The 27,972-nt window shown below is 33.0% G+C and overlaps 2 protein-coding genes across 3 annotated transcripts; both read right to left on the minus strand.

The window, feature by feature from the left end:
- Positions 1-9,563: 9,563 nt before the first annotated feature.
- Positions 9,564-15,143, minus strand: LOC123916254 (transmembrane 9 superfamily member 3). The gene is made up of 7 exons (XM_045967669.1): positions 14,727-15,143; positions 14,532-14,572; positions 13,287-13,872; positions 13,032-13,169; positions 12,767-12,923; positions 12,161-12,645; positions 9,564-10,061 (listed from the first exon to the last, which is right to left on the minus strand). The coding sequence occupies exons 1-7, from the start codon at positions 14,873-14,875 to the stop codon at positions 9,842-9,844; spliced, it is 1,776 nt and encodes a 591-aa protein (XP_045823625.1). The 5' UTR covers positions 14,876-15,143; the 3' UTR covers positions 9,564-9,841.
- A 1,235-nt stretch (positions 15,144-16,378) lies between these two features.
- LOC123915872 (sodium/hydrogen exchanger 8) lies at positions 16,379-27,172 on the minus strand. Of its 2 annotated transcripts, XM_045967143.1 has the most exons (23): positions 26,695-27,172; positions 25,889-25,939; positions 25,650-25,741; positions 24,961-25,038; positions 24,725-24,882; positions 24,410-24,511; positions 24,218-24,335; positions 23,921-23,973; positions 23,783-23,848; positions 23,421-23,465; positions 23,192-23,244; positions 22,350-22,534; positions 21,986-22,033; positions 21,591-21,698; positions 21,030-21,261; positions 20,085-20,387; positions 19,212-19,309; positions 18,880-19,011; positions 18,562-18,771; positions 18,273-18,479; positions 17,811-18,072; positions 17,126-17,421; positions 16,379-16,948 (listed from the first exon to the last, which is right to left on the minus strand). In XM_045967143.1, the coding sequence occupies exons 1-23, from the start codon at positions 26,963-26,965 to the stop codon at positions 16,640-16,642; spliced, it is 3,477 nt and encodes a 1,158-aa protein (XP_045823099.1). In that variant the 5' UTR covers positions 26,966-27,172; the 3' UTR covers positions 16,379-16,639. The 2 variants fall into 2 exon arrangements, with proteins under 2 accessions (XP_045823099.1, XP_045823098.1); XM_045967142.1 differs by having other exon boundaries at positions 18,562-19,011; positions 26,695-27,095.
- Positions 27,173-27,972: the final 800 nt, after the last annotated feature.

A 27,972-nucleotide genomic window follows, 5' to 3' on the forward strand; every position in this document is an offset into this window, starting at 1 on the left:
GTCATTGTGTTCAAGCATCGTCATCTAATGTTGACTGCACGTCTGATGCATGTGCATGCTTAGCCGCTTGTCAGCTTATGCTGCAAATTAAATACGCATAAGTTGAGACTCCAGACATTGAAACAAATGATATTAGACCATCACACATAAAATTTTGAGGATAAAAAAAAGGCTAAAAGCATGAGATTAGTGTCAATGGCTTCTCAGCATTAGGTTATTTTATCAACTAGTATTGATGTCTGTTTTCATCTTCATATAACATAGAGGTCTTTACTACTCAATTTCACTCTTTTCCATTATGTATGGTAAGCCTTTCTAGTCTCCTCAAGTACAACACATTTAGACATTTAAATTCTCTAACCTGGATTACTCTCCCATGTCTGAGTGCTTCCGGAGGCAAATTTGCATACTTAAGAAAGGCTGCAGCATGACCTCGCCACCAGTTATAACCATCCAAAACAGGTCGCCTAAGATAATGAATAGGTACATAAACATGTTGGAAATGAAATTCTTTAAATCCATGCATGTTGAAGAAAGATAGTGAAGAAAGTTATAATATAAAAATAGAGATAGAGAGGCAGAGAGAGCGTAGAATCACAAAGATATATATATATATATATATATATATATATATATATATATATATATATATATATATATATATATATAATTTTTTTTAAAAAAATCAACATGTGTCTTCAACAATAATCAAAAGCAAAAACAATCAAAAGCAAACCTTAAATCACAACTCAACTCACAAGTTTGCCTTCTACCCAACCAATTTTTACAATAGATTGACTTGTTAACTATACACATTGAGCATAGAAACATATCAAGTAAACACCAAAAAACAGTAGCCGCACTTCAACACACCAGATAAAACCCCCTAGTCAACAACAACTATATTACACATGGAAATGGAAATATATTCTAATGTTCACATATATAGATCAATATCACATAACTATATTACATAAGTACTCTTAACTTAGACAAAAATCGAGCGAGAAAACTATCCAAGAAAGTATGGTTGAAGCCTAAGTCAATTCAAAACAAGATATTATCAATTTATCAATTCAAAACAAGATATTATCAATTTATCATGACAGGTATGTGGTGCAATCTAAAATTTGCAGAAAATGATATGTCAGACAATATCGGATCTCCATTCATTACTCTACATATTGAACTTGTGAACAAGCTAATCATTGATAACATCACAAGTAATAAGTAATTCTACTATAGCTTAACCACAAATAATAAGGAACTCTACTATAGATGAACATTTTTTTTTTTGAGCAGCAAAATGTGAATTTATTAAACCCACCAAAACATGAGAAATGTTAAGGGGCAAATAACAGCAAAAGCTAGAAAGGTACAAATGCAAATAAAACCAAAAACATAGCGACTACAAATTACAAAGCAGCAAACACAAAAAGGCCAAGCAAAGAGGCTAAAAAACACATAGCAGCAATCACAACACACCAGCCAAACATCAAGCAGAGAAAAGATGAAGGGGACGCAGCAATAAGCACCTACAGGGAACACCAAAACCCATGCACAGATTCTGATTAACGCTGCATACAATCCAACGGACTTCACTTCCATTCATATAGTAAACACGGACCCGTCGCCATTCTCCCTATGAACCACTTCCAAGACAGCACCTTAACCCGCTCCACACTTTCGCGTTAAAAACACCATCGTTTCTCACAGTCCAAATAGCCCAAACATATGCATGCCAAATCAGGCACAAACCTTTCTTTTCCTTCTTATTCCTTGCACTAGTATAGAATAACGCAAACGATGTTGCAATATTATGCGGAATAATTAGAAACAGTCCTGACCACCTTGTAATCGCATACCATATCTCAGCTGCACGCTTGCAATGGAGAAAACATGACATGCCGATTCAACACACACAGTACAAAGCACACAGTTGAAATTATTATCATGTATCATCCTCCGCTTACGTAAATTGTCCTTAGTTTGAATTCGATCTAAAATCAGCTGCCACAAAAAAGTGATGACCTTAGACAGTGTCTGGCTCTTCCACAAATTCTTAAACACAAGCACCTAATCTGAACATGCTCAAACATATTCTCAACTCTTACGACAGGTGGTGCACGCCTAATATGACCATTTTACTCAAATACATAGAAAGGTTCTTCGACAAATGAAAATGGCGTTCAACTCGCCCAAATTTTTGTCTCGCATCTATGTTACATTACAAGAGGTAACTTGTAATAAGTAAAGGAAATAAAGCAACAACTCTAACAAGCCATAAGAGGTGCCAAGTGAGTAAGATATAAATCAGTTCACTCAAAAAACAATTAAATCACATCTTAAATCACCACTCAACTCACAAGTTTGCCTTCTACCCAACCAATTTTTAAAACAGATTCATTGTCAGGAAAAAAGAAAGAGTTCAATTTACTTTGGATTACAAATCCATTACACAATTTTTTTCAATTAATGGAAGAAAAACTAAAAAATAACCAATAACAACATGGGGTCACTTTACACAATTTTAACACAAAAAAAAAAAAAAAAACAGAAACTGTAAAATGTTTAAGCTTAACAATGAGTGCCTAGTATCATGATATCCAGAAACAGAAACAATAATTACTAGTTCACTCTTAAAGTTGCATGAAAGGAAAAAAAATTAAATCTAAAACCCTAAAAAAAGGAGAAACAAACCTGAAATTGACATTTGATTTTTCAAAATTGCAAGAGAAGAGGCGGTGATGGTTGTTCAGTGGTGGAGGGAGATGTCGCCGGCGATGATTGGTGGTGGAGGGAGATCGGCGCAGAGGCTCGGTGAGAGGAAGAAAACAGCGAGGAATGGAAAGAGAAAAATAAAGGAACATGTGTGACAATATGGTATAAAAAATAAAAATAAAATAGAAATATAGGTATAAAGGAATAGTAGAGTATATTTGTTGTATTTTTGGTATTGAATTTGTCCCTATAGCATTTCTGTTATTGTCACCTTTGTACTGCATCATATATACTTATCTGGTTCTTTTCTGACTTGAAGCATTGTTGCTGGGATTTTATGGAAGGGAAAACATGAATTGTGGTCTACAATGGTTCAAATAATTGTTGGTCAAAATTAACTAAACTCAACAATGTCTTTTTTTGTTGCTAGTTAAAAAAAAACTTCAACATATATTGTTAGGCATGTTAATTTTTATATATATTTTTGTGTGTAAATTGAATATCTTCCGAACGTATTTTGAGATTTTAATCTTTAGAGTGAAGTAGCAGTGAGATCACATAAAGTAGTCACGAATAAACGAAACATACGTGAATTTCAACCAATAAAAAAAAATTAAAATAACAAAGTTAAAGTATTTTTTTTTACCAAACAATGTTAAAGTTAACACTTTTCTTTCCATCTTTGCAAACTAACAAAGGTGAAATTAACAATAGACTTGGTAGGTAGTAATATTTTACTTTTCCTGAAATATTTAAAATTGAAATCTATAAGTCTGCGTGAACATAACTTAGTTAATATGAACATCACATTATATAATGTATATATGTAGTAGCCGAGAGATTCAAACTTGAGATTTTTAAAAGCTGAATTTCTAGCCACTAAATTACTTTAAAAAAAATAAAATCAAAATCTACACATATGAGCCTTACATTAATGTGATTATTTGATTTAGAATACAACTTAAAAAATAAAAAGAATTGTAAATGTTTTATTAGGGACCCATGTGTTGAATTTGAAGGTAAAGTCATGATAGTGTATTATGGTTGAATGTTTCCTGGGAAAAAAATAATAGATAGAGTAAACGAAAGAAGGCCCCACCACCATGAAACAACATCAATTAGCTTAGTGTTAATGGCATGGGATGTGATGATGCTCCCTTTTGTGCCTTTCTCATTCTTCCTTTGCAAGCAGGTGCATATGCCATTACATGTTATTATTATTATCAATATCACTATTAACTCTTGAAATAGTGACTTGGTTCAATCCTCTCTAATTTTTAATGTTTTAACTTTTTAGCTGGGTTTGGGACCATATTTTACTTTACACACTCTAATTATAGTAGATTATATTCTTCATATATAGTGAAATTCTTGTTTAGTTGTTCTCAATCAACAAATTAAGATTTTGTGTCTACTAGTGGTTAAATTTTTTATGGGAAAGAATTGAATTCATGTGTTGTTTAATTAATGTGTCGCATTTAGAGGGGCACAAACTAATATGTTAGGAAAGATATTTAATAATGTATTACTTTTACAACAGCTTTTAAATTAAACATTTAAGATAAATTAGGTTTTATTGATCAATCAAAATGGAACCATGAAAAACATTTGTATATGCCAATGTCCAAGAAGGAAACACATTCTTCCCTTTCTATTCTTCAAGTCTAACAAACTAAAGAATTACTAGTAACTTAAACTTATAAGCAACCTAAGTAAATACTTCCTCCGGCTTTATTTATAAGCAAAAGTCAACACAAATTTTTGGCTTCAAATATAAGCAAAAGTTATCAAAAGTAACTTTATTAAATGCTATCATTCCAAAAGTACCCCTAATTAATTGTTCAACTTTTTTACATGATTGTAGAGTCCCAATGCAAATTTAATATATTAGAAGGTCATTTTAGGAATCGTAATAGAAATTTCACATAAAATCAAGACAAAAAAGTAACTCATTAATAAGTGTGCAAAAATGAATTTTAACTTACAAGGCTGGAGAAAAGTAAATAAAGATTCAACCTAAAATAAATTTAGAACTTATGTATAGAGCAAATCCAAACAATTAATATAAAGAACAAATAAAAAGAGATTAGAGGAACAAATACACACAAAAATATTTATCTAATATATGGTCATATAAAGAACAAATAAAAAGAGATTAGAGGAACAAATACACACAAAAATATTTATCTAATATATGGTCCAAATTGACATATTTTTGTAGGAGAAAGTAACTCTCTAATTCTTTATCAATGAGTCTTATAAGAGATACAAAAAAAATTATAAGAAACTATCTTCAAGAGTTTAAGATGAAAAACTCTAATTTCTACCATTTCTCTTTTTCTAAACCTCAAGGGAGTTACAAAAGTGACTAAGAAATTATCCCAAATTTCTTAACAAGAGCAGTCCCAATTGCTCTTATTTCCTCTCTTAACCCCAAACTTCACTCATGGACATTAGAGAAAACTTGAATCCTTTTTCTAATGATTCATAACTATCCAAAGTGTATAAGATGTGTTTCTCAACCCTAAATCTTCATCGAAAGGCTCTCATTTCACACGAAAGCCCTAATCCACTTTTACAAGCCCTCGTTTCCAACTTCGTTAAAACGTGTTTCTGAAACTCTATTTTTATAGAGAGAAAAAATAGCATGAATAAATTTCAAAGTGTGTGATTCGATTCGCCTCAATCAATTTATGCAAATGGGTATAGTAAACAATTATAAACTAATATAAAAACTTAGCTTATTTCATAACCTAAAAAATAAAGGACTGTCCTCGGCACTCTATCTAACACACTTCAATCAACGACTTACGACTCTATCACATGATAATTATGAAGGATATATTGCATTTTGACCGTAAGAATTTGATGTTACATGAAAACTGTAGCTTATAATTATCCTTATTATTAGTTATCAATATGGTGACCCATTCATAATCATTTCGAAGAACCAAAGTAAGGGATGACTTTGGTATGTAAACTAAAAAGTGAACTATTCTTACCACTTTCATAAACATGTATGTAAAGCCTTCACAAATAAAGAAAAAAATGAATTTTACTAGCACAAATATGAAAGTAGTAAGTGATTGCAACTTTGAAAATTTTGACATGGATAAGGATTACAGCTTATAATAATTGAGTGAGTTGTTTTAGCAAATGGTAGTCACAAGTTTGACCATGATTGCATGAAGTTCAATGATCATGAATAATCTTTAGAATTGAAAGTGTTGTTTTTTATTTTGAAAAATTTCGAAAATGCTACTACTGTAAAAATATTATCGGCTGAGTCGCGGGTGGATACGCTTTCTTTAAGACGTTTCACGGTACTACTCAAAATTGTGCAGTGTAGACTATCAACCGTGAAGTCTCCAGGATAAAACAGCCTTCACATTTTAATACCGAATTGCTACTGCACTGTAGAATTCGGGCAGAGATACATCCTTCTCTATTGATTCGATGAATCAATTTGATAATTGATACAAGAGTATCAATTCTCTATGGCTGCAAAGCCACTCGATGAAACAACAAAGAAAGAAAGAATTTTTTTCAATGAAGAAAGCAAGCAGAGAGAAGGAAAAAATTATTATAAGAGCCTTGTATGAACTGATGAATGACAAAACAAAAGGCTGCTATTTATCGTATAATTTCAAAACCGAATTTGAGGAAGTGGGGAACTGTATTGCTGAATTTTAGGAATCAGTTGAATTTCAAAAAACTGATCAAAACGTGACCAGATATTTAGGAACGAAAATTTGACTGAGCAACAGATATGCGCTGACACAGCATCGATGACTTGGTCTCACGCACAATTAACATGTGCGAAAATTAAAAGCTCACGCACGTAAAGAAAAAATAAATTTTTTCTTAAAAAATTAATTTATCACAAGGGCCCAAGCCCAACCCGGCCCAAGCCGGACGGACGACGGTGGCGCGTGTGATATTCAACAAGGAGTACGTGGTCACCCGTTTACAAAACTAGGTAGCCATTGGGGCACACCCTAAGCGAGCATTTTTCAATATATAAACACTACTAAGGGTTGTGTTCCCTCCAATGTGGGACTTAAAATTGCTTTTTTCAAATTCACACTCCACTTAATTCATAACTTGTGTTTATTCTCTACCAAGTTTCTTCCTTCAATTTCACATCATGTTCCAACAGAAAGTTAGATCTAACTCAACCCTTTAAAATCGACTTGTAATGTGATAATTATCTCTACTTTATAAACTCATGTCCAGACAATCTCACATCTGATGTGAAACTTCTTAACACTATCCAAAACCGAATCAAACCGTACCTCGTGCATGTAATTTTATTTATAGATTCGATAATTTTTTATTTCAAAATTGATACAAATCGCATAATGAAAGCTCCTATTCTTGATCTCTTAAAAAAATTAAGTTGATCGAGCATTTACCCTTAATTCTAAGGGCAGTGATAATTAAGGGAAAGAAAGGGTCCCAAAGGGGTGGAGTTTTTTATGCAAATATGGAAGGGGTTGAGAGAGTGTGACCAAATATGTCTTCCATGGCACGCCAGGGACCGACTTATAAATCACTTGCCACTAATGGGATTTTTTGTTCACACAATCCAAATAATTTGATTGTGACCCAAAAGCCATATCCTCTTTTGTCTCTTCAATCCCAATATTTTCTTTCTTTTCTCCCCAATTAATGTCATTAATTTTGAGAATAGCCTTTACAAAGAAAATATATTACTATTATGTAACTATATGAATAGCCTTTTCAAATCATAAAAAGATAATTACCTTGGCGTGTAAGACTTGGATCACTTTAATTTATTGGGTAGAGTATTCTTTATGGCTTATCATACATATATATCATACTCATAATGGTATATTTGTTTGTAGATTGATTTTGAACATGATAAACATTTATTTCATGTATAGTTTGCTTTATGCTTGTTTTATCTCCTTCAATTATTGATTATTCAAGTTGACTTCATTTTCATCTATACTTTTACAAAGGAATATATAGATTGATTGATAAACTATTGATAAATATATGCCCCTTCTTTGCACAATACTATTTTGCGACTTATTAATAATTAGAATATTTTCCAATATTTTGTGAGCTACAATCGATTATAAGTTTTGATTTTAATAAAAATGAATTGATGTTATTGTGATTAATTTGGTGATGCTTAGGCCCAATAATTATGATAAATAATAAATAATAATAAATTTTAGACACTAATTATGATTTGTGTAGAAATAAAGTGTATGACCAACCTCTAGGATACATGATGGATAGTATTGGCCATGATTGTGATTTTATAAATAGATTGGATGTCCATTTTGCGGTTACTTTGACTATATGCTCGTCTATGGTTTGCCCCGTTGAGAATTTTAAATCTTGGAGCATGTGATCAGGCAAAGGAAGGCTCTGGTCTACAATAGTGGTAATTCTGATATCGGTTATTCCAGTAAATATAATCGTGGCTTCAACAAGTATATGATCTCTAATTTTAATCTTACACAGAATACATATAGTTTTATGATTAGAAGTTTTGAACAACTATTTAAATAAAATTAGTGACAGTAGTTTCTTGCGATCCAGCAATTTACAAATAAAAGTTGGTTCTTTGGGCATGCCTTATGATTCCATTTTCATATATGTGATACCCCACAAGTGGTGAAGAAGAATCATTAATTTGCTTTACTTTTACCCATATAAGTATCATTTTTCTCCTTCACCGTGCTTTAGAGAAAGTGTATTACTTCGCATAAAAGAAGCAATTGGTGGATCTATTCTTTATTATTATTTTTAAAAAAATTGTGACAAGTTGACAATAAAAATGAGGAGTGGCACGGATTGTAGTCATCTTGTTAATAAGAGTTAAATTATACATTGACTAATTGATGCTTCAAATTCCTATGCTTATTATTTTTACAAGTTCAAATCCTATAGGTGAAAGTTGAAACAAATGGAAATTCCTCATTATTTCCCAACTTATTCGGATAGTAATATCTTGGACAAATTGTAAATAAAATGTAGTTAGTCTCGCGGAAAAGTCATGGTTTGAAAACAAAATTAATGTCACTAGGATTGATATAATGGTGAGGAGATTGAGTAATATGCATTGCATTAGATTTAAGGTTATTACTATGTTTTTCTTTTTTTTTTGACTAATTACTATGTTTTTCTTGGTTACTACCATACTATTACTATATTTTAAGTAACTATCTTAATTTGCTTTTTCGCATTAAGATAACTCGCTAGTTATTACTATTATTTTTGGTAATATATTACTTATTTTAAGTAACTTTCTTAACTCAATGTACATACTTGCATAGCTCAAAAAATACAAATTTTTATGATGTATAAGACCAATATGCAATATATTAATAACACATGATTTTAAATATTTACGTTGATCAAATTTAATCCTATGTTAATGTTTAACAAAAATGAACATATTCTTGACTAAGATGAGCTGCAAATTTATGTTCCACACACAAGGGGAAACTAGATTTAGTGCAAATCATGGCTCCTTAGATCATGGCCCCTTGTGGCAAGGCCAGCCGCAGAGATTGGTTTCCGATGAATGAGATAGTGCAACAGAGAGGGATTCAAGAGAGATAAGAAAGAGGTGAGATCTGTTATGTAGAAAGACTACATAATCTAATGGCTAATAATTGTGGTCCACAATGGACCATATGAATCACTTCTCCACCTTAGCCATAGTTTCAATAACAACAATAGTCAAACCCTTTTTTTTTTCGTGCGCGCTTTTGCTGACCAGAAACCGTATAAGATTATCTTGACAAACGTATAATCTCAATATTACGTAAATGGTAAATATCATACAGCAGACAGAAATATTAATTAGTACAATCTACATCAAATAAATTTAAGTAACTACAGTAATAAAACATTTAAACCCAATGGTGCCAAAATCTTCCTCAAGTGTCAAGTCTGTGCAATTAAAGAACAGAGATAACATGACACTAATTAAGAGGAGTCGAAGCTTCTCTTGTTATCAGGTACACTATATAACCTAACCATATGACAGAAAAAAATAAAAAAGGAAAAGAAATTCGTAGACCTTTTATCATTACCTAACAGAAACAATATAAACTTACCAAAAGTTCAACCACAACTACTCACACTTGATGGACCTATATATGTGGCGGACAAAGAGCAGGGAGGCACGGAAACCTACGCTGCCGAGCATGAGAAAGAAGCCATAGCAGATGCAAGCCATGTAACCGAAGAAGAACGAAGTTTGCATAAAACCAGACATGTCTGATCTTGCATAGTAATAATACAAGCAGTAGCCATAGATGAATAAGCCAGTTGATCCACCGCAAAGGAAAGACCTAAGGAAACACACAAAAAAAAAAAAAAATCAATATCAGGAAGAAAACAGGCATGCCGACATATCTAAGGTAAACATACAGACTACAATGTATGAACAGCCTCTACTTTCAAAAGATTCAGAATATCACATAGTAATTGAAAAGAGAAATATATGAAATGATAATAAAATTGGCCAAACCTTTTCACAACTCAGGGGAAAAAACTGTTAAAATTAATGCTATGATTGGCTCTAACAATTTATTTTAATACATGAGCTGGATCGATCATTGACCCATATCAGAGTTCGGCTAGCGTAAATTTTGGGTCCTTTTTTCTAAACAGTAACAAATTTTGTTTGCAAAAGTTGTGCCAAATCATTCACTGATGGGAATATTTGGTTGAGAAGATGTTGAGTCTTCATTTCTATTTTCACTTCAAATCACAAATTTTCTGGTTTGAAGGTTTTATATAGGAAACAAGAAAAACTATCAGAAAGTGTTTTCGGTAAAAAAATGTTACATTCACCATTTCCTAAACTTCGAAAACAAAATCTATATTTAAAAAACAGGACATTTTTGTAATTAAAAGTGAATTCAAGAACTGAAAACAAAAACATTTTTGCAAATCAAATAGTCCTAAGTATTTCCCGTATCCAAATTCACTTTAGTTTAGGCATTGGAAATGGCTGGCTTTGCCCATGGGTTCATGCCATGGCCCAGCCCTACATTTGAAAGAACAAGTTAAGCCTTCGGCCAAAAAATATCATCCAAAAGAAATTCAAAGCAAAAAACTGACAGATCAAATATATGGGTAAAAATGTATAAACAGCCAGTTCCAATCAAACCGAATTAAATCAGGTTGAACCGCCAACTCAACCTTCTTTACACACACACACACACACACACTTATTACTCCCTCCGGTCCTATATATAAGGACCACATTGAGAAAAATACACATACCAAGGAGGCTTATTTTTTTATTAAAAGTTCTAAAATGTTATGTGTTATTCCAAAACTAACCTTGTAATGTGTCTGTGTAATTAATGCATAACATTGGAATAGGTTGCATTTTATACAATTTAATAAGGGTATACAAGGGATTATCTATTTAATAAAGAATAAATTTAAATAGTGTTTCTTATAAAAAGGACCAAAAATAATTTCCAAAGTGTTCCTTATATATAGGACCGGAGGGAGTATTAGTCATCCAGTTCAACCCTGACCCGAAGATCAAATTGGTGCATTGACATACACATTACCAAAACTACAGGCATTAAAGTAATATATAAATTATGCATCCTGCGTGTCACACTTTCTGGAATTAGCATCACACTGAACATATGCCCTACTTAGTGCGATTAAAGAATGAACATAGGTTGCACAAATATGATTCTTTATTTAGGTTCATTCATCACATGTGTTTCTCTATGTCGAGAGAGCCAAATTAACAAGATTAGAAGAAAGCGAAGAGTAGAGAAAAATGAAGAAAATGAACAACAACTATTAGTACTACTCATTATGATTTCATATTTATACTTATGATCTTATTCATAAGCTTTTAAATATTTTATTTGGAAAATATGTGAATGTGAATATAGTACAGTTTTATATGGGATTTTGTAAGCAAAAAATGAAGATATAAAACTTATATTTCTTTTTTTTTTTTTTTTGAAACAAATAAAACTTATATTTCTTGTTTTCTATATTAGTAGTAAAAATATAATAAGCTTCTAGTTGTCACTCCTTTTCCTATACATATAGTCATGGACAATTTCATTTAACCCAACAACAGACAATATAAAAACTAATCGAATTGCTGGCACCGATGATATGCAGTGAAAAATGAAAAATCGTATCATACAAACTAAAAAGCTCTAAAAAAAACAACTATTGTGGAAATTAGCAATAAGATAAAGAGTCTTGCTTTTCATATGAATAGCAAACTACACAAAACACATGAAAACAGATGAGGCTGACTTTGATTGGTTTTCTCAAAAATTAATATTAATTGAAAATAGAAAAATGTAAACTTGGGTTTTACTGGAAATCAATCACCACATCATTTGTGTTTGTTACGAATTCATTCAATAAAACATTTTCCATAAGATAAGTTACGTACCTCCACCACCATTCATGATCTTCCGCAGCAAGTTGAAAGTATGTCAAAGCCACAGTGATGAAAGCAGTGACAATCAACAGAATAATAAAGACGATGAAGAGTATGCTGTAGATAGTATAAATTCTGTGGCCCCAGACACTAGCAAAAATGTAGTACAACTCTATGTAGATGGCACTGAAAGGGAGAAATCCTGCCATTGCCATCTGGGGAATGGTGCTTCTGTACCAAGGCAGAGGTGGAATTTCTCGGGGATATTTTGTAGTGCGGACAGGTGCTTGGAACTCTGTTTTGCTATTTTTACCTGCAATGCCACCCAATACAAGTAATGGCGAAGTCACCAGTGTCCATATTAGGACTATCACACAAATTGTGCCAAAAGGAAGTGCAGCAGTTGCACTATAAGCAATTGCAACTGTGTTAAGGAAGCAGAACATAAGGAAAAGAGGGCCACAAAAGAGGCATCCTGTCAGCAATAAGTTTCTAACCTGTCAAACAAGAAAACAAGTGTGTAATTGTAAGTATAACTCTAATTACATTTCACAAGAACTAAATTAATTAATACAATCGAACAGTGTGCAATAATCAATGCAAGCAATCCATACGTACCCAATTACTCCCTTCAAGTTGAATATAGAAGGAAGTAGCAGTGTAGCCAGCAATGCCAGATGTTAGAGCATATATGACCACTAGGGCAGTAAATAAAGCTCCTCGGTTGTAAGGATAGAATACACCAACCAGTGCAAGCATAAAAATGAAGATTGTGCTGCACAAGAAAAGAAAAAAAATAGAAAATGAATGATATGTACTCAATTTATAACTTATAAAAAAGCTTCAACACAGAAGGGAAAAAGATCCATCAGAAGATTCTTACAGAGTGAATAACTGAGTGCCAGAACCAAGGGCAGCTGCAAATATGGACTTGAACTTAGGAAACCGGAAAACATCACCATGAATGTATTTCCATCCAGTCTCCTCCTGATCATCAGCAGCTTCCTCGTCTTGAGCATATCTGTAGAAAATTACAGCAGATAAAAACAAGAAACCAGGAAAAACTAGATTAATAAACCAGTGTTATTTATAGGTAATAGGATGACAATCAGGTGAATAATGAGCAGGCAAGTCATACTTCATAAAGTCATTCTTCAAGACACGCATGAGAATAGTCGCCAGAAAACCAGTCAAAAGAAGAACTGTTACACAGGAGTTTATAATGGAGAACCAGTGAATCTCCAAGTGATGTGGGAGAGAAGAAGACTGAGAATATTTTTCCATTCTCTTCTCAAAAGGAATATCAGTTTCCTTCCATTTCACAGTATAAAAAAACTCAACATCAACTTCCTTGTCCTCAGTGAGATCCACCACAGAATGAGGATCCATACGGGCACTAATTTCAATGACACGGTCTTTGTTGTACAGAACATCAAACTGAATATGCTTGTAAAGAAAATACTTATACTCGCTAGGGTCAGTTTTTCCTTCTTTGTCAACAGTTCCAATAAATCCCCAGATCGGCAAGTCATCATAATACATTTGGAAATAATAGTCCTTTTTAACAGCTTCTCGGAACAAAGTAACTTCCTCCCTTGTGAGAGTCTTCTTGCACACAACCTTAGAGTCCTTCTCCTTTCTAAACTTAAGTTCATAAGGAGCACTAACAAGGCGATCTCCATTCAAAACCTCACCAAGCGCTTCAGTCTTTTCTTTCTCATGACCTGGCATTCAGATGCACTAATTTTAGGATAGTATATTAAAAACTCATGAAAGTAACAGAACTATAAAATGCATTAAACAGAGCTGCAAATTTATAGTTTCTTCATTAAGACAGTTCAACGCTGGTAACCAGTAAGAGTTCCATTAAAACAAAAAATATATATATTAATCCATGTTGTCAATCTCAAATAGAAGAAAATAGTGGTTTCTTAAAATCCCTCTACGCTACAGTGCTATAGTGCAGCTCTGGCCGTTACTTGACAATACTTCGTACTATACATAGAATATCGTAAAACAATGGCGATTTATTCAAATTCAGCTACGCTATAGACACTATTTGACAACACCGGTATCAATAGCAAGATGTTTGCCAAAACGTGACTTAAATAAACTAAACTCCAATCTATGTAAGACTAGAAATTCACCCAATTGGGGAATCCTGGATTGGAACCCGACTATATAATGCGATGTCTCTACCAATTAAGTTATATTCCTGCGACAAGTTATAACAGTTTTATATTGATGATAATTAGAGAGAAATAGATAGCAACAGTAGTAACTAACTACGAGTTAAACAAACAAATAGTAATAATGAAGCAATAAATAACAATATGTGAAGCATAATAAATAAATTAATTAATTAATTAAGAAAGATAATTACCAGTTTTACAGAATGGAAGGTCAAGGTATCGATACGTTTCACTGAAATCATGAAAGAAACAATAAATCAGAAATAGATCAGTATAATGATGATGATGATGATGATGACGTGGAAGGTGAAATTGTAGAAAACATCAAGATCAGATTTTGACTCAGACCCAATTTGAAAGGGGATCGAAGAAATGAAGGTACGAACCTGGGGTTGTGAAAGGGACCGACTTTGTTGGCGTAAAGAGGAACAGCATCTCCGTCGCTGTAACGGTGATCGGAAGCATCGGATCTAACATGAGTAGCAGCGACAAGAAACAGAGAGAGAGTGATCAGGTGGATCATACTTCTTCCCATTTCCTTTCTTCCTTTCTTTCTGTCTTCTTCTTCTTCCTTACTTTCTATATCAGATAATATAACAACCAATCCAAGATAGAACAAACAAACAAATATTTGACCAATTTATTTATTTATTCTATGCAATTTTGAGATAAATCACAAAATTTTTTACTATAAAAAAAAGAGTAAGTTTTGTCCTTTTCCTTTTTTTTATTCAAATTGTAATTCTTTATGAATTTCACGAATTTTTTTACTAAAATAAAAATATCCATTCTTTTAAATGGATATAAAAAATTTATCAGATTCAAGAATAAATTTAATATCACTAGAAATGAAAAAATAAATCTGCGAAGTTAATAGTATAAAACGGCATATATGCTTATAAATAATGTGATAAAATGAAAGTAACCATAATACATATATATCTTCATATCTGCGTTGTTGACGAACGATAGAATTATTATTATTTTCTTCAACTATGTAAGTTTATATTTGTTATTTTTATTTTGTTTCTTCCTTTCATGTTATTTATGCTCTCTGTATTTATGCTTCATTCATCATAATCTATTTCTTCTAATTTCTATTTATATGCTCCGTTACTTACTTTCTTATTATTTTATTGTGTGTGATGACAATGTTTATGATTTGAATTTAAGAACTTGTGAATTGTGACACTGATATTTTCAAATTTTCTACGTGTCATAAACTTTTTAAGATATCGAGTCATCTAATTCGACCGGTTTAATAATTATATAATTTTATTATAGAGACCGATTCATTCTACCGGTTTGATCTGGTTTAGTCATGCGGTTCAACCAGTGACCCGATAGTTCGACCAATGAACTAGTACCCTCACCGGTTCGATGACCGGTCCGATTTTTAAAACACTGATTTTAGTTTAGTATTTTTCTATTTCCTTTTTTAAAAATAATAATAATAATTCCGTGAAAAAAAAACGACGTCATTTTGATTGAAAAAAACGCAATCAAACCAGCAGTTTGGAGAAACTGTCGGTCACTGGTTTTTAGCGGTTTGATCCGATTTAACTACATGTCCGGTCCAACATTTAAACCAGATCGGCAATCTTTCAGTTTGCGGTTCAATCGGTCCGACCGGCCTGTCCGATTTTTAAAACACTGCCAAAAATTGTTAATCGTATATCATACTAATTACTCCCTCCGGCCTTAATTATAAGCAAATTTCACTTTTTAAATACATTGAATAACTAATGTATCTAATCTAAAAAGTAGACTGGATACATTAGTTATTCAATGTATCTAAAAAGTGACATTTGCTTATAATTAAGACCGCAGAGAGTATTATGCAAAGTTATTATGCCAAAGAAGTTTTTGACAATTTAGACCTTTGTAGCATATAATTTAATACACATTTACTTATATAATATACTAATAGTAGCATGTTAGACATTAAAATAAAGCAATTCTTAATTTTAAAATTGAATAAAACTTTATAGAATTGTTCGGGACAGATAATCACATTTTTGGCATCACAAAAAACCCCTCCAAATAACAGACTATGAGAACAAGTTTGAAGATGTTCTGAAGTTTCTGATTTTATAACAAATTTTCAGGACAACTTTAAAAAATTTGAGCAACAACTATTGCTTATTTTTTATTTTATAATACAATAAACTTTGAGAGCTTTCATGACTAATGGTGTTATCTAACGGCCTGTTTCCTATGTATACAGTATAATGTTCCTGACACAGGCAACATTTATTACACAAACTTATAATCACAACAGATTCTTCACCTATTCTGCTCATGATTGGCGAAAAGATAGTGTGCTTGGTGAATCAATCCTGACAATAATATCTTCTTCAATAGCAGAATCATCACTTGAATCATCTTCATGATGTACTCTTCGATCTGTGCTTTGTGAAGGGAGATTCGCAACATCTTGCATGAAACCTTTCACTCCAATATTATTTTTGCTAGTTGCAGCTCCTTCGGATTTGACTAAACCAAGTGGACGAGCTTGATGTGGCACAAAGGTTGGATATGACAAACTTTGAGGCGGTGGTCTAGAGCGATTGGTTAACAAACTTCTACTCGAACGTGGAAAGTCCACCTTCAAAATGACAATAATTAACGAAAATGAGTACAATATAGTAAAACTTGATGTACATGGTAGATACACAACATTAAATGTGCAAGACACGGCGGATTCTCCTTTGAAAACCGTGCCATAAAGTTATATTGAAAAGTTTTTCATCTATGAAGCTAACATTATTTTGTACTGGCATACCATGCTACCATATTTGCTCAGCTGCATTGCCCTTGCAGACAAACTATTGCTTTGATGTTCGGAGTTTTGTTTATGCTGATTCTGCGCGTAGAAATGTTCAGGCCAACTCATAAGGCCACTATGTTCTTTACGGAAAGATCTATAAGGATGATCCATGGCGTGTGATGACCGTGAACTTGGCTTTCTAACAAGAGCAGTATCAGGCTCAAATGCAGCAATGTCAAACACGATTACCCTTGCTCTAGTTTCAACCAGATAACAAGATCCTTGATGAATAAAACTAGCCTCCTTAATACCTGGTATAAAGTAAAAGATTTAGTCATGATAGGTAAAAAATAAAAGCTGAATCTGCATATATAAACTTCTTTTTCTAATCCAGACTAGTTATCAATTATGTTTTTTGTACTTGAATACCACTTCCTTGTGCCTTAGTATTGTCACGAATATCGAGGCCTAACTCATCCTTACAAAACCGGCTTGTAAGGTGAGGATTGCCTCCTCTTTATAAACTCTTCTCAAGAGTCCTATCTATCCGATGTGGGACTAAATCCCACCGAGTGTTGGCCGCTAACAAGTATTTCCCCAAACCTTCATACAAAACCCCATGTCTGCTAATCAGTTCCCCTAATGGAAACTCAGAAAAAGGAATTAGACAGGGAATCATATTCGAGACAAGCTAATATACCTGATATTGACAAATTTTGGAAGCTTCGATTCCCATGCGAAGGAACCAGAGCTGCTGGTGCGGTTACCAGTTCTTGACGACCTTGAGTTTTAACATATCCTTCCAGTAAGAAGGCAACTGAATGAGAAGGTATTTCAATTGTTTCCCCTCGTATATACATGGTCATTTCAGATCTTTCAGCAATAAGAGCTCTTAAATCTTGCACCGTTCGTTTCTCAAATATCTGGGGAAGCAATAGTTTGGAAAGGAAAATAGCACTTTCCTGCAAACCATGATAAACTTGTTGTATTGTATGACTATGATCAATAAACATAAACAGCAAAATGTATCTTTGTGAACTACGATATCCTCTATAGACAGTATATGCTGGAATTTCAGAATGCAGTGACAAGATCCATCGAAGTCATTAATGCGAGAGCGGTAGAAGCAATAATGAATTATTAATGTAAGTTGTAACCATACCTGCCAGAGGAAGTCTTCCATTGAAGGGTCAGATTTGAGACATGAAATTATCTTATTTGCATCAACAAAAAGGCACAATACGATGGAATCTGTGACAACATTACAGATATATGGTCTTCCACTCAGCACTTCATAAAGACCCAATGTGCTACCATGCGTAAAAGTTGGATAAAAAGGATGCTTGCTTTTAATCATCTTGCTTTCCCACTGGAAAAACAGCAATATTCAAATCCTTTGTACGCACGATACAAAATTATAAGGTAAGCTTCATACCAAGAGAATTTAATACCTTCACCACCCCATTAGAAATTAGCCAAATGCCATTTGATTTGGCACCTTCCTTGTAAAGTGTCAAGCCACGCAATTTCATTGTTTCCTTTATACCACTTACAAGTGTTCCACGAACTGTAGACGGCAGAGCATCCAACATAGGATGTATATTACTTATTTTAGGAAGCTTAACCAAAGGAGGGTTTCTAAGTAATTTCTTTAAATCAGTCTGAAAATTAAAAGAATCAATTAATAGCTGACCAACCCAACTATAGATATCAGAAGAGCGAATCATAAATAAAAGATTAACAGAGAAATAAATAACACCACAAGGTACCTGGACAGCATCATGTAGATGTAGCATCTCTTTCTCTTCTAATATGCCAGCCTTCTCAAGGTTTTGAACATATTCAAGTAAATGATTTAGCACTACATATGTTGCTTGCCTTGTCTTTACAACACGTAAAACCTGAGAATTACACACACATAAAATAAAGAAAACTCGAGGAAAAAGAGGCCGTTTAACACTTCATAACCGAAAATATGAGGCACTGTGAACTTTAGACTTCTATATAGAGAAAAGACCGACCAACTTGAAATTGGCGGGATTAAACCAAATAGAGTACAGTACAATTAAAACAACAGTAGTAGTATGTTTAACTAGCAAACCTGAGGGTATGTTAAATTAACATCTTCTAGGAACTTTCGTGCTTCTTCTCCCTCCACAACACTTTCACCGATGACAGCAGAAGCAATGTCACTGTCCCCTACAAAAATACATGTCCCCGAAGTAAATATAAATGATCTTAAATATAATTAAAATATATATTATGTTACCAACACATTGATATAAATAAAGACAAAATAATAACTATAATATAGTTCCAGGTGAGAACATAAAGTTGGACATATACCACTATTGTTTCTATAAAAAGACAAAATATAGCAACATGAGCTAGGAAGCATTGAACAACTGATATGTGGAGACTCAAAATACAAAATATTGCATCATATCCCATACATTTAGATGCACATTCATAATCGAAAGATTACTAGACTATTTTCATTTTTTTAGGATGATGGTACATATCAGAGAAATCAAACTAGTTGGGTTATTTCAATTCCTAAGAATGGGCATCAGTGTGAAACATTGAGAAAATGAAGCATGTTACAACAGTGCAACTGTGCAAGGATTTCACACAGTTAAAATGGAGACTAGGAAGAAGGAGAAACTCTGCACAATGCGTGCGCACACACACACACACGCTCTAGAACAAAATAATTAAAACATCGCAAAAAATTAACAATTCTTAGGGGAAAAAACAAAAAATAAGGTTACTTATTAGTAAATTTTTAAAATTAATTGTTCTGATTTGATATATTCAATATATCATGGTGTCAAGATTCTAGTTGTGCATATGTTAATTGAACGGATTGAATGATTTTCCAAAGCTAGTAAAGATAGAACACAACGGGAGAGGGAAAAAAGTAGAAAATTATAAATAGTATCAGGAAGATAAATAGACAAAGGCAAACTATTACCTATAAAATCATGTAATTGTTGCCGAGCAATTCTGTGGGCACGAAGAAATGCAGCACAAATATAACATGCTGACTCCAACCTTTCCACAGTGAAGTATGTAACTAACTTCGGTGGGAACATGCTTGATTGGAGGAACTTGTAGTAACTTGGGAAGTTAACATTAGATTTTAAACCTTTCCAGTCACATAGGGGTTCAGATGAAGCCAAATCTATTGATTCCTCCACTGATAGCATTAAGATATTGGCTGTTGTTTGAGTAATTCTCCCTTCATCAAGCATCTCCCAGTAAGCAGCTTGGACACCTAATATGACCGGTGAGTTCTTAAATTCATAGTATTATGGGCAAATAAGAAATTTATCAAAGGACTAAACCAGCAAAAGACTACTATCTTAAGTGTAATTGTCAGTGTGTGAATGCCTATTATAAAACCAACATGAGCTAACAGAAGCAACTTTGTAAAGCACTTGCATATATATATAGACACAACACTATAAGTCTATTGCCATGAAAACAATAGGAGCATATGCTTCTAGATGAACACAATGTTTTGCCATCATAATAAAACCACCCATCAAAATTGAATTTGATCATATATAACAATAACTGTTGGAAACCCTAACCGCCTTTATTGTGTCCACCTTAGACTGCCTTCATTACGGCCTCCACCACCTTCATTATGTTCGGTGTAAGGGGGTGTGCTGAGATCCCAAATTGATGTAGCAATTTGATGTCAAGTTTGTGTCTTATGTCTTAACATAACACAACTCTAAATTAAAGGACTACAAGGGTTTAAAATATGTGAAGCAGTTACTCAAACAGAAACACAGGGTATAAAGTGGATGAGGTTCCTGCTGATGTTAAAGTTAAAAGAACTGATGCACATAATGCGAAACTATAAATATAAAAGCTCTTAGAATTGAAACAACTGTAAATGTTCACATACCATTCAGAAGGCGTACTCGTATGTCTTTCAAATTCATAGGGTCTAAGTTATTGTCACTTTCAGATGCACCATGAGGATGAACACATTCACCTTCAATGTCATTTAAGCAGGAAATGTATCTCTTCACTGTGGGCCAGTCAGCAGGCCCAAGTTCCTCATCATCTCCAAGTTCACCAAAAGCCTCTAATGCTTTGTTAACCATTTCATACTTTGTAAACTCAAGGATACGTCTCTGTTATTACATGAGCAAAACATGAGGACCAAAACCAACTATAACTAGATAACAAGGCAATATGTAAACATAGAAGCTTTCCGTTGTGCTTCATAATCTGCATTTAATTGCTTATAAGTTTATATAACTACGTAATGGTTATAACTTACATGCTTATATAGCTATATTATAAAATGGTTTCAAGAATACATGCTGTAAAACCAATTACTAATACCATTTCAGATGAAAAATGAATACATTAGGGCAACTCTAATAATAAGAATATCAAACCAATTCATCTCTCATTACAAGAAGATATTTTAAAATTAGAAGATTTAGAGAACCCTGACCTTAGCTGATGATAACTTATTCATGCCAAGGAATTGTAATATGAACTGTGTGGTTGAACCATTCACTATAAGTGTTAAAAACACAATTCCACCAGTGAAGAAAACAAACTGCACAATAAAAAAATGTGTCAGTCAGTTATACAGACAATTTTAATATTGAGTAGTTCAGGGTTGTAGTGACCTTAAAAACACAGAATAGAATGAATTATAATTTTTTAAGGGTTTGAGCCTTTGAGGATTACTAGCAGCACACTCCCACTAAATCATGTGGGTTCCGTCTCCTATTTAGTAGGACTCATTCCACAATCATGAAGAAAGTGTTGGAAGAAGAATAGTAGCGAGTGAGTTGCTAATATTTCTCAAAGGGTTTTAGTAATATAAATTGCAAAACATACCATTGTTCCTGTCTCTGGAGTCAATTCAATTGATCTGCCACTTGAACGCTAAACCAACCAAAAACATCAATAATTAAAATATTAAACTACAAAAAATATGAACATGAATATCAATGATGACTTTATGCAAGCATATTTCCCCACTTCCCCCAAAATACTTATGATATGATCATTTTCTGTCAATTTAAAATTTGATTTATCATTATTTCTTACATTTTGCGCTGATTATTTCTTCATTTTATGATTTTTTTTTTTCAAATAGTTCCTATCTCCCTCGTAAGTAATGAGAATGTGCTATGTCCATGAACAACTATATACATAAAGAGGGCTATTAAATATGCATCCTCGGTCAATAAATACTTGCCTTAACCGATAGTGAAAGTGACAAGGCAACTGCTCCTCGCAACCCAGACCAGATGAGAATAATAGCTTCTTTCCAATCCAAACCATATCCAAAATATCTTAGAAAGGGAAATAATGCTCCAACAACAATGCATCGAGACACTTGAACATAGGCATAGAGAAGAAAGAGGTAGATCCATGATTTTCCTAAAGAATAACAAATAGGTTGTAACTACTCCTTCAGACATAACAAGCATTATTATTTTAACAATAAAAAAGCAAGAAACACTGCAAAGAGCTTCTAGAAAACATAAGATTGTCTAAGTATCTAAATTAAGTCGTTTCATTGAGAAGAATATGATCATCATTGTAAATTTTTCTCGGCTTTACTTGGTCCTATCATTGAACAAATAAGTTGTGTTGCATTATTTGTTTAAAAGGTGTTAGCTCAGTAGTAAGAGTTTAGTCTTGTAACCTCAAGGGATGGAGTTCAAATCCCCTCACGGACGGTTGTAAAATGGTCATTAATGCTCCTTTAAATAATAATACGTAATAATAATAATAATAATAATAATTTCTCCTTTCCCAATTTTTTTTTAAAAAAAAAGGTGTGTTGCATCAAGGGAACCCGCAAACTAGAAATAAATTTTATCATCGATCAATTTCAATAGTGAAATTAATATCCTTGAAACAAAATAAGAGTTGTGCAAGAAATCCTCTCATGCTAAGTAACATGAAGATGATAGCAAGAGAAACACGATTAAGCGATGTAGTAGGACTATATGGAATATAAAGTTAAGTAACTAAAGAAATGGCATCTTGAACAAATGAGAGAATTTAAGAAGTGATTCAAGAGAATACTACCATGAGAGAAAACTGTTTCATCACTAAGTATTCCTTCAGCTATAACAACTCCACTGCAAAACAAAGATAAGAATATATTAATGAAAGTAATATAATACTAAAAATGTAGCTCAAAATTGTGTTCACCCAGAAAAATATAATAATATATTTGTTACTCAATAAAAATGACATTAGCAGCCTGTTTCAAAAGTCATATCATTAAGATTTAAGATTCCAACACAACTCTTACCTCAAAATGAAAATTAATGTATTAGCAATATAAGCAATCATTTCCCTGTAGAAAAATAAATAAAGGATTAAAATACTTTATATTTGAAAAGAAAACGATGGAAAATGAGAGACAATAAAACTGTCTCTTGTCCAACTCTGGATACCATGTTGTTAAGGGAAGCGAAAAATCAGACAATATTTGGACTGAGGAAGGGAATCCAGTTCGCCAATATACCGTTATACTGTTCTGCGAAGAACTTATGATTCCTTTTATTGCCACAAAAACAAGTGGAAGTTGAAAAGTAGAAAGAACAAAATCTTCTACTGTAGAATTCATCTAATTATATACACAACTTACATAAGGACAAGTAAAAGGCATACCAAAAGTGATGTAAGCTTTGTTGACTTTCACCCTTAAAAGCTGTCCTTGCAAACGCAGAATAGAACCTGTTGAAAGATTTCGATATATCAAATTTTCCAAGAAGTGGTATAGATATTTTGAAATATAGGTCAACTTACATTCCCAATGACATCACTGTCAAAACACCAGAGACATCCGCACTCTCTTGAGCCTATAAAAGATTTTGGCCATCAATTTCTCCATGCTAAAGTACAGAAGGGATTCCAAATAATACCACACAAAAAAACACCAATTATGACAATACGATTTTAACAGATATATAATCTCTCATCTTACTGAAAGATGCATCCGAAAAAAATCAGGGTACTATACATATTATGTGCATTAATTATTCATGATACAAATATAATCTCTCAACTTACTAAAAGACGAACCAAAGTTTGAAAGCAACTTACAATGAAGTAGGCAATGTAGCTAACAGCAAGTGTTAAAGAAATCTCAATCACTGTATCATTAAAAATAAACCCAAGCCATAAAACAGATGCAATCCCGAAAGCAAGGCCAATTCCTACACTGGACCGATCAAAGTATCGCATCAGCAAAGATAACTTTTGCCATTAGACAACAGAGAAGTAGGTGATACCTACGCTCCAAGTGAAACTTGTGCTAGAAATTTAATTATGGCAACCCAGTTGAAGGTCTCTCCAAGAACCATCCGATAGAAAAGGGTATAAACCACAATAGCCGTCCTGGACAAGAATAATGATTAAGCTTTCTAGAAGACATAATAAAAAGACAACTAAAAGAACAATCACATGCAGAAATAGTCACTCATTCTAAGTGTTCAACTTCAAGGCATTAAGCTACTTCCTCAACATAGAGTTATAAGCAAATTCAGTAGTAATTCATTTGAACAGTAGACGTTAGTGACAAAAATAGGTAAGGGATCTAAAACAAAATACCCATCATTCATTAAGGACTCCCCTTCAATTATCGTGCTTAATTTTTTGCTGGCACCAAGGTCTTTCAACAAGGCAACAACTGCAACAGGATCAGTTGCACTCAGAAGTCCCCCAAGCAACAGCGATGTTTTCCAACTCCAGTTATATGGAAAAGTAAACTGTATTATGACAAGTGAGTTATAACTTAATAATCATTTGACACTGATAATGAATTTTAAACACATTGGTTCTCATACCTTCAACATAGATCCAAGAAAAATGGTTGAAATCACAACACCTGGACCAGCTAGTATGATCATTTGTGCAATACATCTCTGCGCTCAGTCGAAAACAAATTGAGAATAAGGAATCTTGTGATGCAATGTCAGACGAAGCCAACATGCGTGACTTACATTATAATAGAAACATCAAGTTTGCACCTTGCTTACTAGGGTTCAATCATAGCTATTTCTAATTTTATTGATCTAGTTTCCTCATCCTCCATTTGGGATCACTAATAACTCTACTAGATAGGGCTATTGGTCTCATTTAGAGTATTAAAGATTTCTAAGCCCTTCATTTTTACCTTAGAATCTTAGTTTTTAGGTTAATTTTCAAGATGATCTCCTATAGTTTATGTTAATATAACTTTGGTCAGATTTGGCTGGGAATCTGGATGGACTATTTTGTTTGAGTTTTCAATTACTGAAAATTTTCAATTGTGATCATTTGGTATGTGTCGAAGGTGCAATGCCATGGAGGATCTCCAAGATGCAAAGAAATCAAGATTTCGTATAATATATATGCATAACAAATTGAACAAGCCCGTACACAAACATGCAAACATATGTGAGACGAGAACAAGCATAAGTCATAACAGTATGACATCATCACTTTATAACTCAAACAGAAGTTAATATTCATAGAAAAATCCAAGAAAAGAAACCTTAATTTGGTGAACTTCCATTGAGAATGAGCTCTCAAAAAGGAGAGCAGGAAGAAAAACGGCTAACAGGAGCTCTGGATCAATCTCAGACCCTGCATATAAGAAAAAGTGAAGATCAAAGTTCCTTAAGTTGAAATAATATCTAAAACCCCAGTCTGTCCACATTATCCAAAAACACTTTGTTTTCTTTTATCAAAGTACTTAAATTTCAAAATAACTAGAATCAAATAAGAACTTACAAAGACGAATTCCATCCCCAATCTTTCCCAGCCGATGATGAGTACCATATTCTGTTTAAAAATCAACCACTAATTATCAAGTTATAAACAGAAAGGATGATCAAGGCGGAATGAATTTTGTACTTTCAACAAGTCAAAAACCTAAAGAAATATGTAGACAGCACTTTCTAACTTATTCAAGTTAAAAGTTACCTTGAGAATGCCATCAACCCAGGTTATGAAGGGTGTTCATGCTAACCTAGATGATTATGGATATAACTAGTTTAGTTATTCTTATAATTTGGTTTTAGGGCCTAATTTAATTCTACAAACTGAATTTGTAAGGTAGAACTGCCAAAGCATTATAAGCACTGCTTGGGCAGCTAAACATGAATAAGCTATTTCTATAACACGAGATAAAATAAAGTCAAACTATTTTTGTAAAATCTATAAGCTGTTTTTGTAAGTTATCATGGAAAGCTCATGAACATGTCAATAAGTTGTTTTCATAAGTTCTCCCAAAGTGTTTCAAGTACTTATGTCAGTAGATAAACTCAACTAAGTCAAAATCCAAACAGGCCCAACATTCTTGGCAATGGTTCTCTCTCCTCAATCATTATCAACACCCCAACCACAGAAATCAAAGATTGATACTCCCTCCGGCCTTAATTATAAGCAAATATTGACTCTTCATTCACATATATGATCTATATTAATGACCAGATACATTAGTTATTCAATAAAAAATATAAAAAAAGAGAATATCAGAATGATTTAATAAAGTCAAACAACAACAATAACAATAAACAAAAATTGTAAGAAGCTACCTAAGGATCCAAGAGCAATGCCAAGGATGAGCAAAGCAACAGTGTAAGGGACTTTAGTCCCACGCAAAAGGTGTCTGCAAGCAATTCCAAGAGCAAGACTAAGACCAAAGAAAATAACTGCATCTGATGGATTTGAATGATTTTCTGAAGCAGAAGGTGAAGAAGCAGAAGCTGAAGGAGCAGAAAGGGAAAGTGAAAAGGAAAGTGGTTTTTGTTGTTGTTCCTCCATGATTCTGTAAGTAAGTAGTGATTCTTCTGTCAACACCGCCATTGAAAACAAAATAAGAGGATGTTGATAAAATGAAGTGTTGGTTGACTAAAACTATTACCTAGGATCCGTTCATTCCCTATACCATAGGCAAAGCATCCTATATATATAATATACTCGTGTGTATCTTTGGTTATGCGGTCACAAATTTTCCCATGAGTTTGAGGAGTGATTTATATCTGTTTTGTTGTATTCTCTTTCAACAACTTTTTTTTAATGTTTGGTAGAAGTTCCTATATTTAGGACGGCTAATATTATGGTGGACCATCTTAACGTGGATAAATGATATACTGAATATGAATTTTACGAAATTCACGGTTGGATTGAAAGTTTATATTGTATAGATCATTTATAAATTTTTTAAAATTTTTTGAAAATCATTTGATATGTTATTGAGACCGATCAAGATTTACGTTATTTAATAAACCGTTAATCTTGATGTGTCTCAATAATATATCAAATGATTTTCAATTTTTCTAAATTTTTCTATAGATGATCTATATGATATAAACTTTCAATTTAACGATGGATTTTGTAAAATTCATAATCGTTATAATGTTATTCATGACTGGTCCACCATGGACCACTTGATGAAGTGGTCCATATTAGAATTTACCCTGTTTTGTATTCTCTTTCAACAAATTTTTTTTTAATGTTTGGCAGAAGTTCCTATATTCAAGACCGTTAAAATTTCTCAAACATTATTCTCTACAAATGCTTCTACAGCTCGGTTGGCACGGAAATTGCATTATATATGCAGTAAGTCGGGTTTCGTATCTTGGTCATCCCATTTATTCACCTTATGGGTGGAGTTTTCTGCCACTAGGCTACTTAATAAAAAAAAATGTATATCATATTAGTATTCCCTCCAAACTTTATCTTATATATAGAGGATCAGAGGAGTGTTAGTATTGATACTTTATTTTTTACGATGGAATTGGAGATCGAACTTAGGACCTCTAGTATATTACTCAAACCCCTCGGTACAATATTAGATGTCTGATGAAGAA

Source organism: Trifolium pratense, linkage group LG3 (genome assembly GCF_020283565.1).
Source record: "Trifolium pratense cultivar HEN17-A07 linkage group LG3, ARS_RC_1.1, whole genome shotgun sequence".
NCBI classification, from domain to species: Eukaryota; Viridiplantae; Streptophyta; class Magnoliopsida; order Fabales; family Fabaceae; genus Trifolium; species Trifolium pratense.

Bases quoted from the DNA above. Each gene is read 5' to 3' on its own strand.
- LOC123915872 (XM_045967142.1), bottom strand. From the start codon at position 26,965: ATGGCGGTGTTGACAGAAGAATCACTACTTACTTACAGAATCATGGAG. The intron at 24,883-24,960 runs GTATGAGAACCA...GTCATAATACAG, and splicing joins TTCTTGGATCTATGTTGAAG to TTTACTTTTCCATATAACTG. The intron at 21,262-21,590 runs GTCAGGGTTCTC...ATGTAATAACAG, and splicing joins ATAAGTTATCATCAGCTAAG to AGACGTATCCTTGAGTTTAC.
- LOC123916254 (XM_045967669.1), bottom strand. From the start codon at position 14,875: ATGGGAAGAAGTATGATCCACCTGATCACTCTCTCTCTGTTTCTTGTC. The intron at 14,573-14,726 runs GTTCGTACCTTC...TCATGATTTCAG, and splicing joins GGTCCCTTTCACAACCCCAG to TGAAACGTATCGATACCTTG. The intron at 13,873-14,531 runs GTAATTATCTTT...TCTGAATGCCAG, and splicing joins CCTTCCATTCTGTAAAACTG to GTCATGAGAAAGAAAAGACT.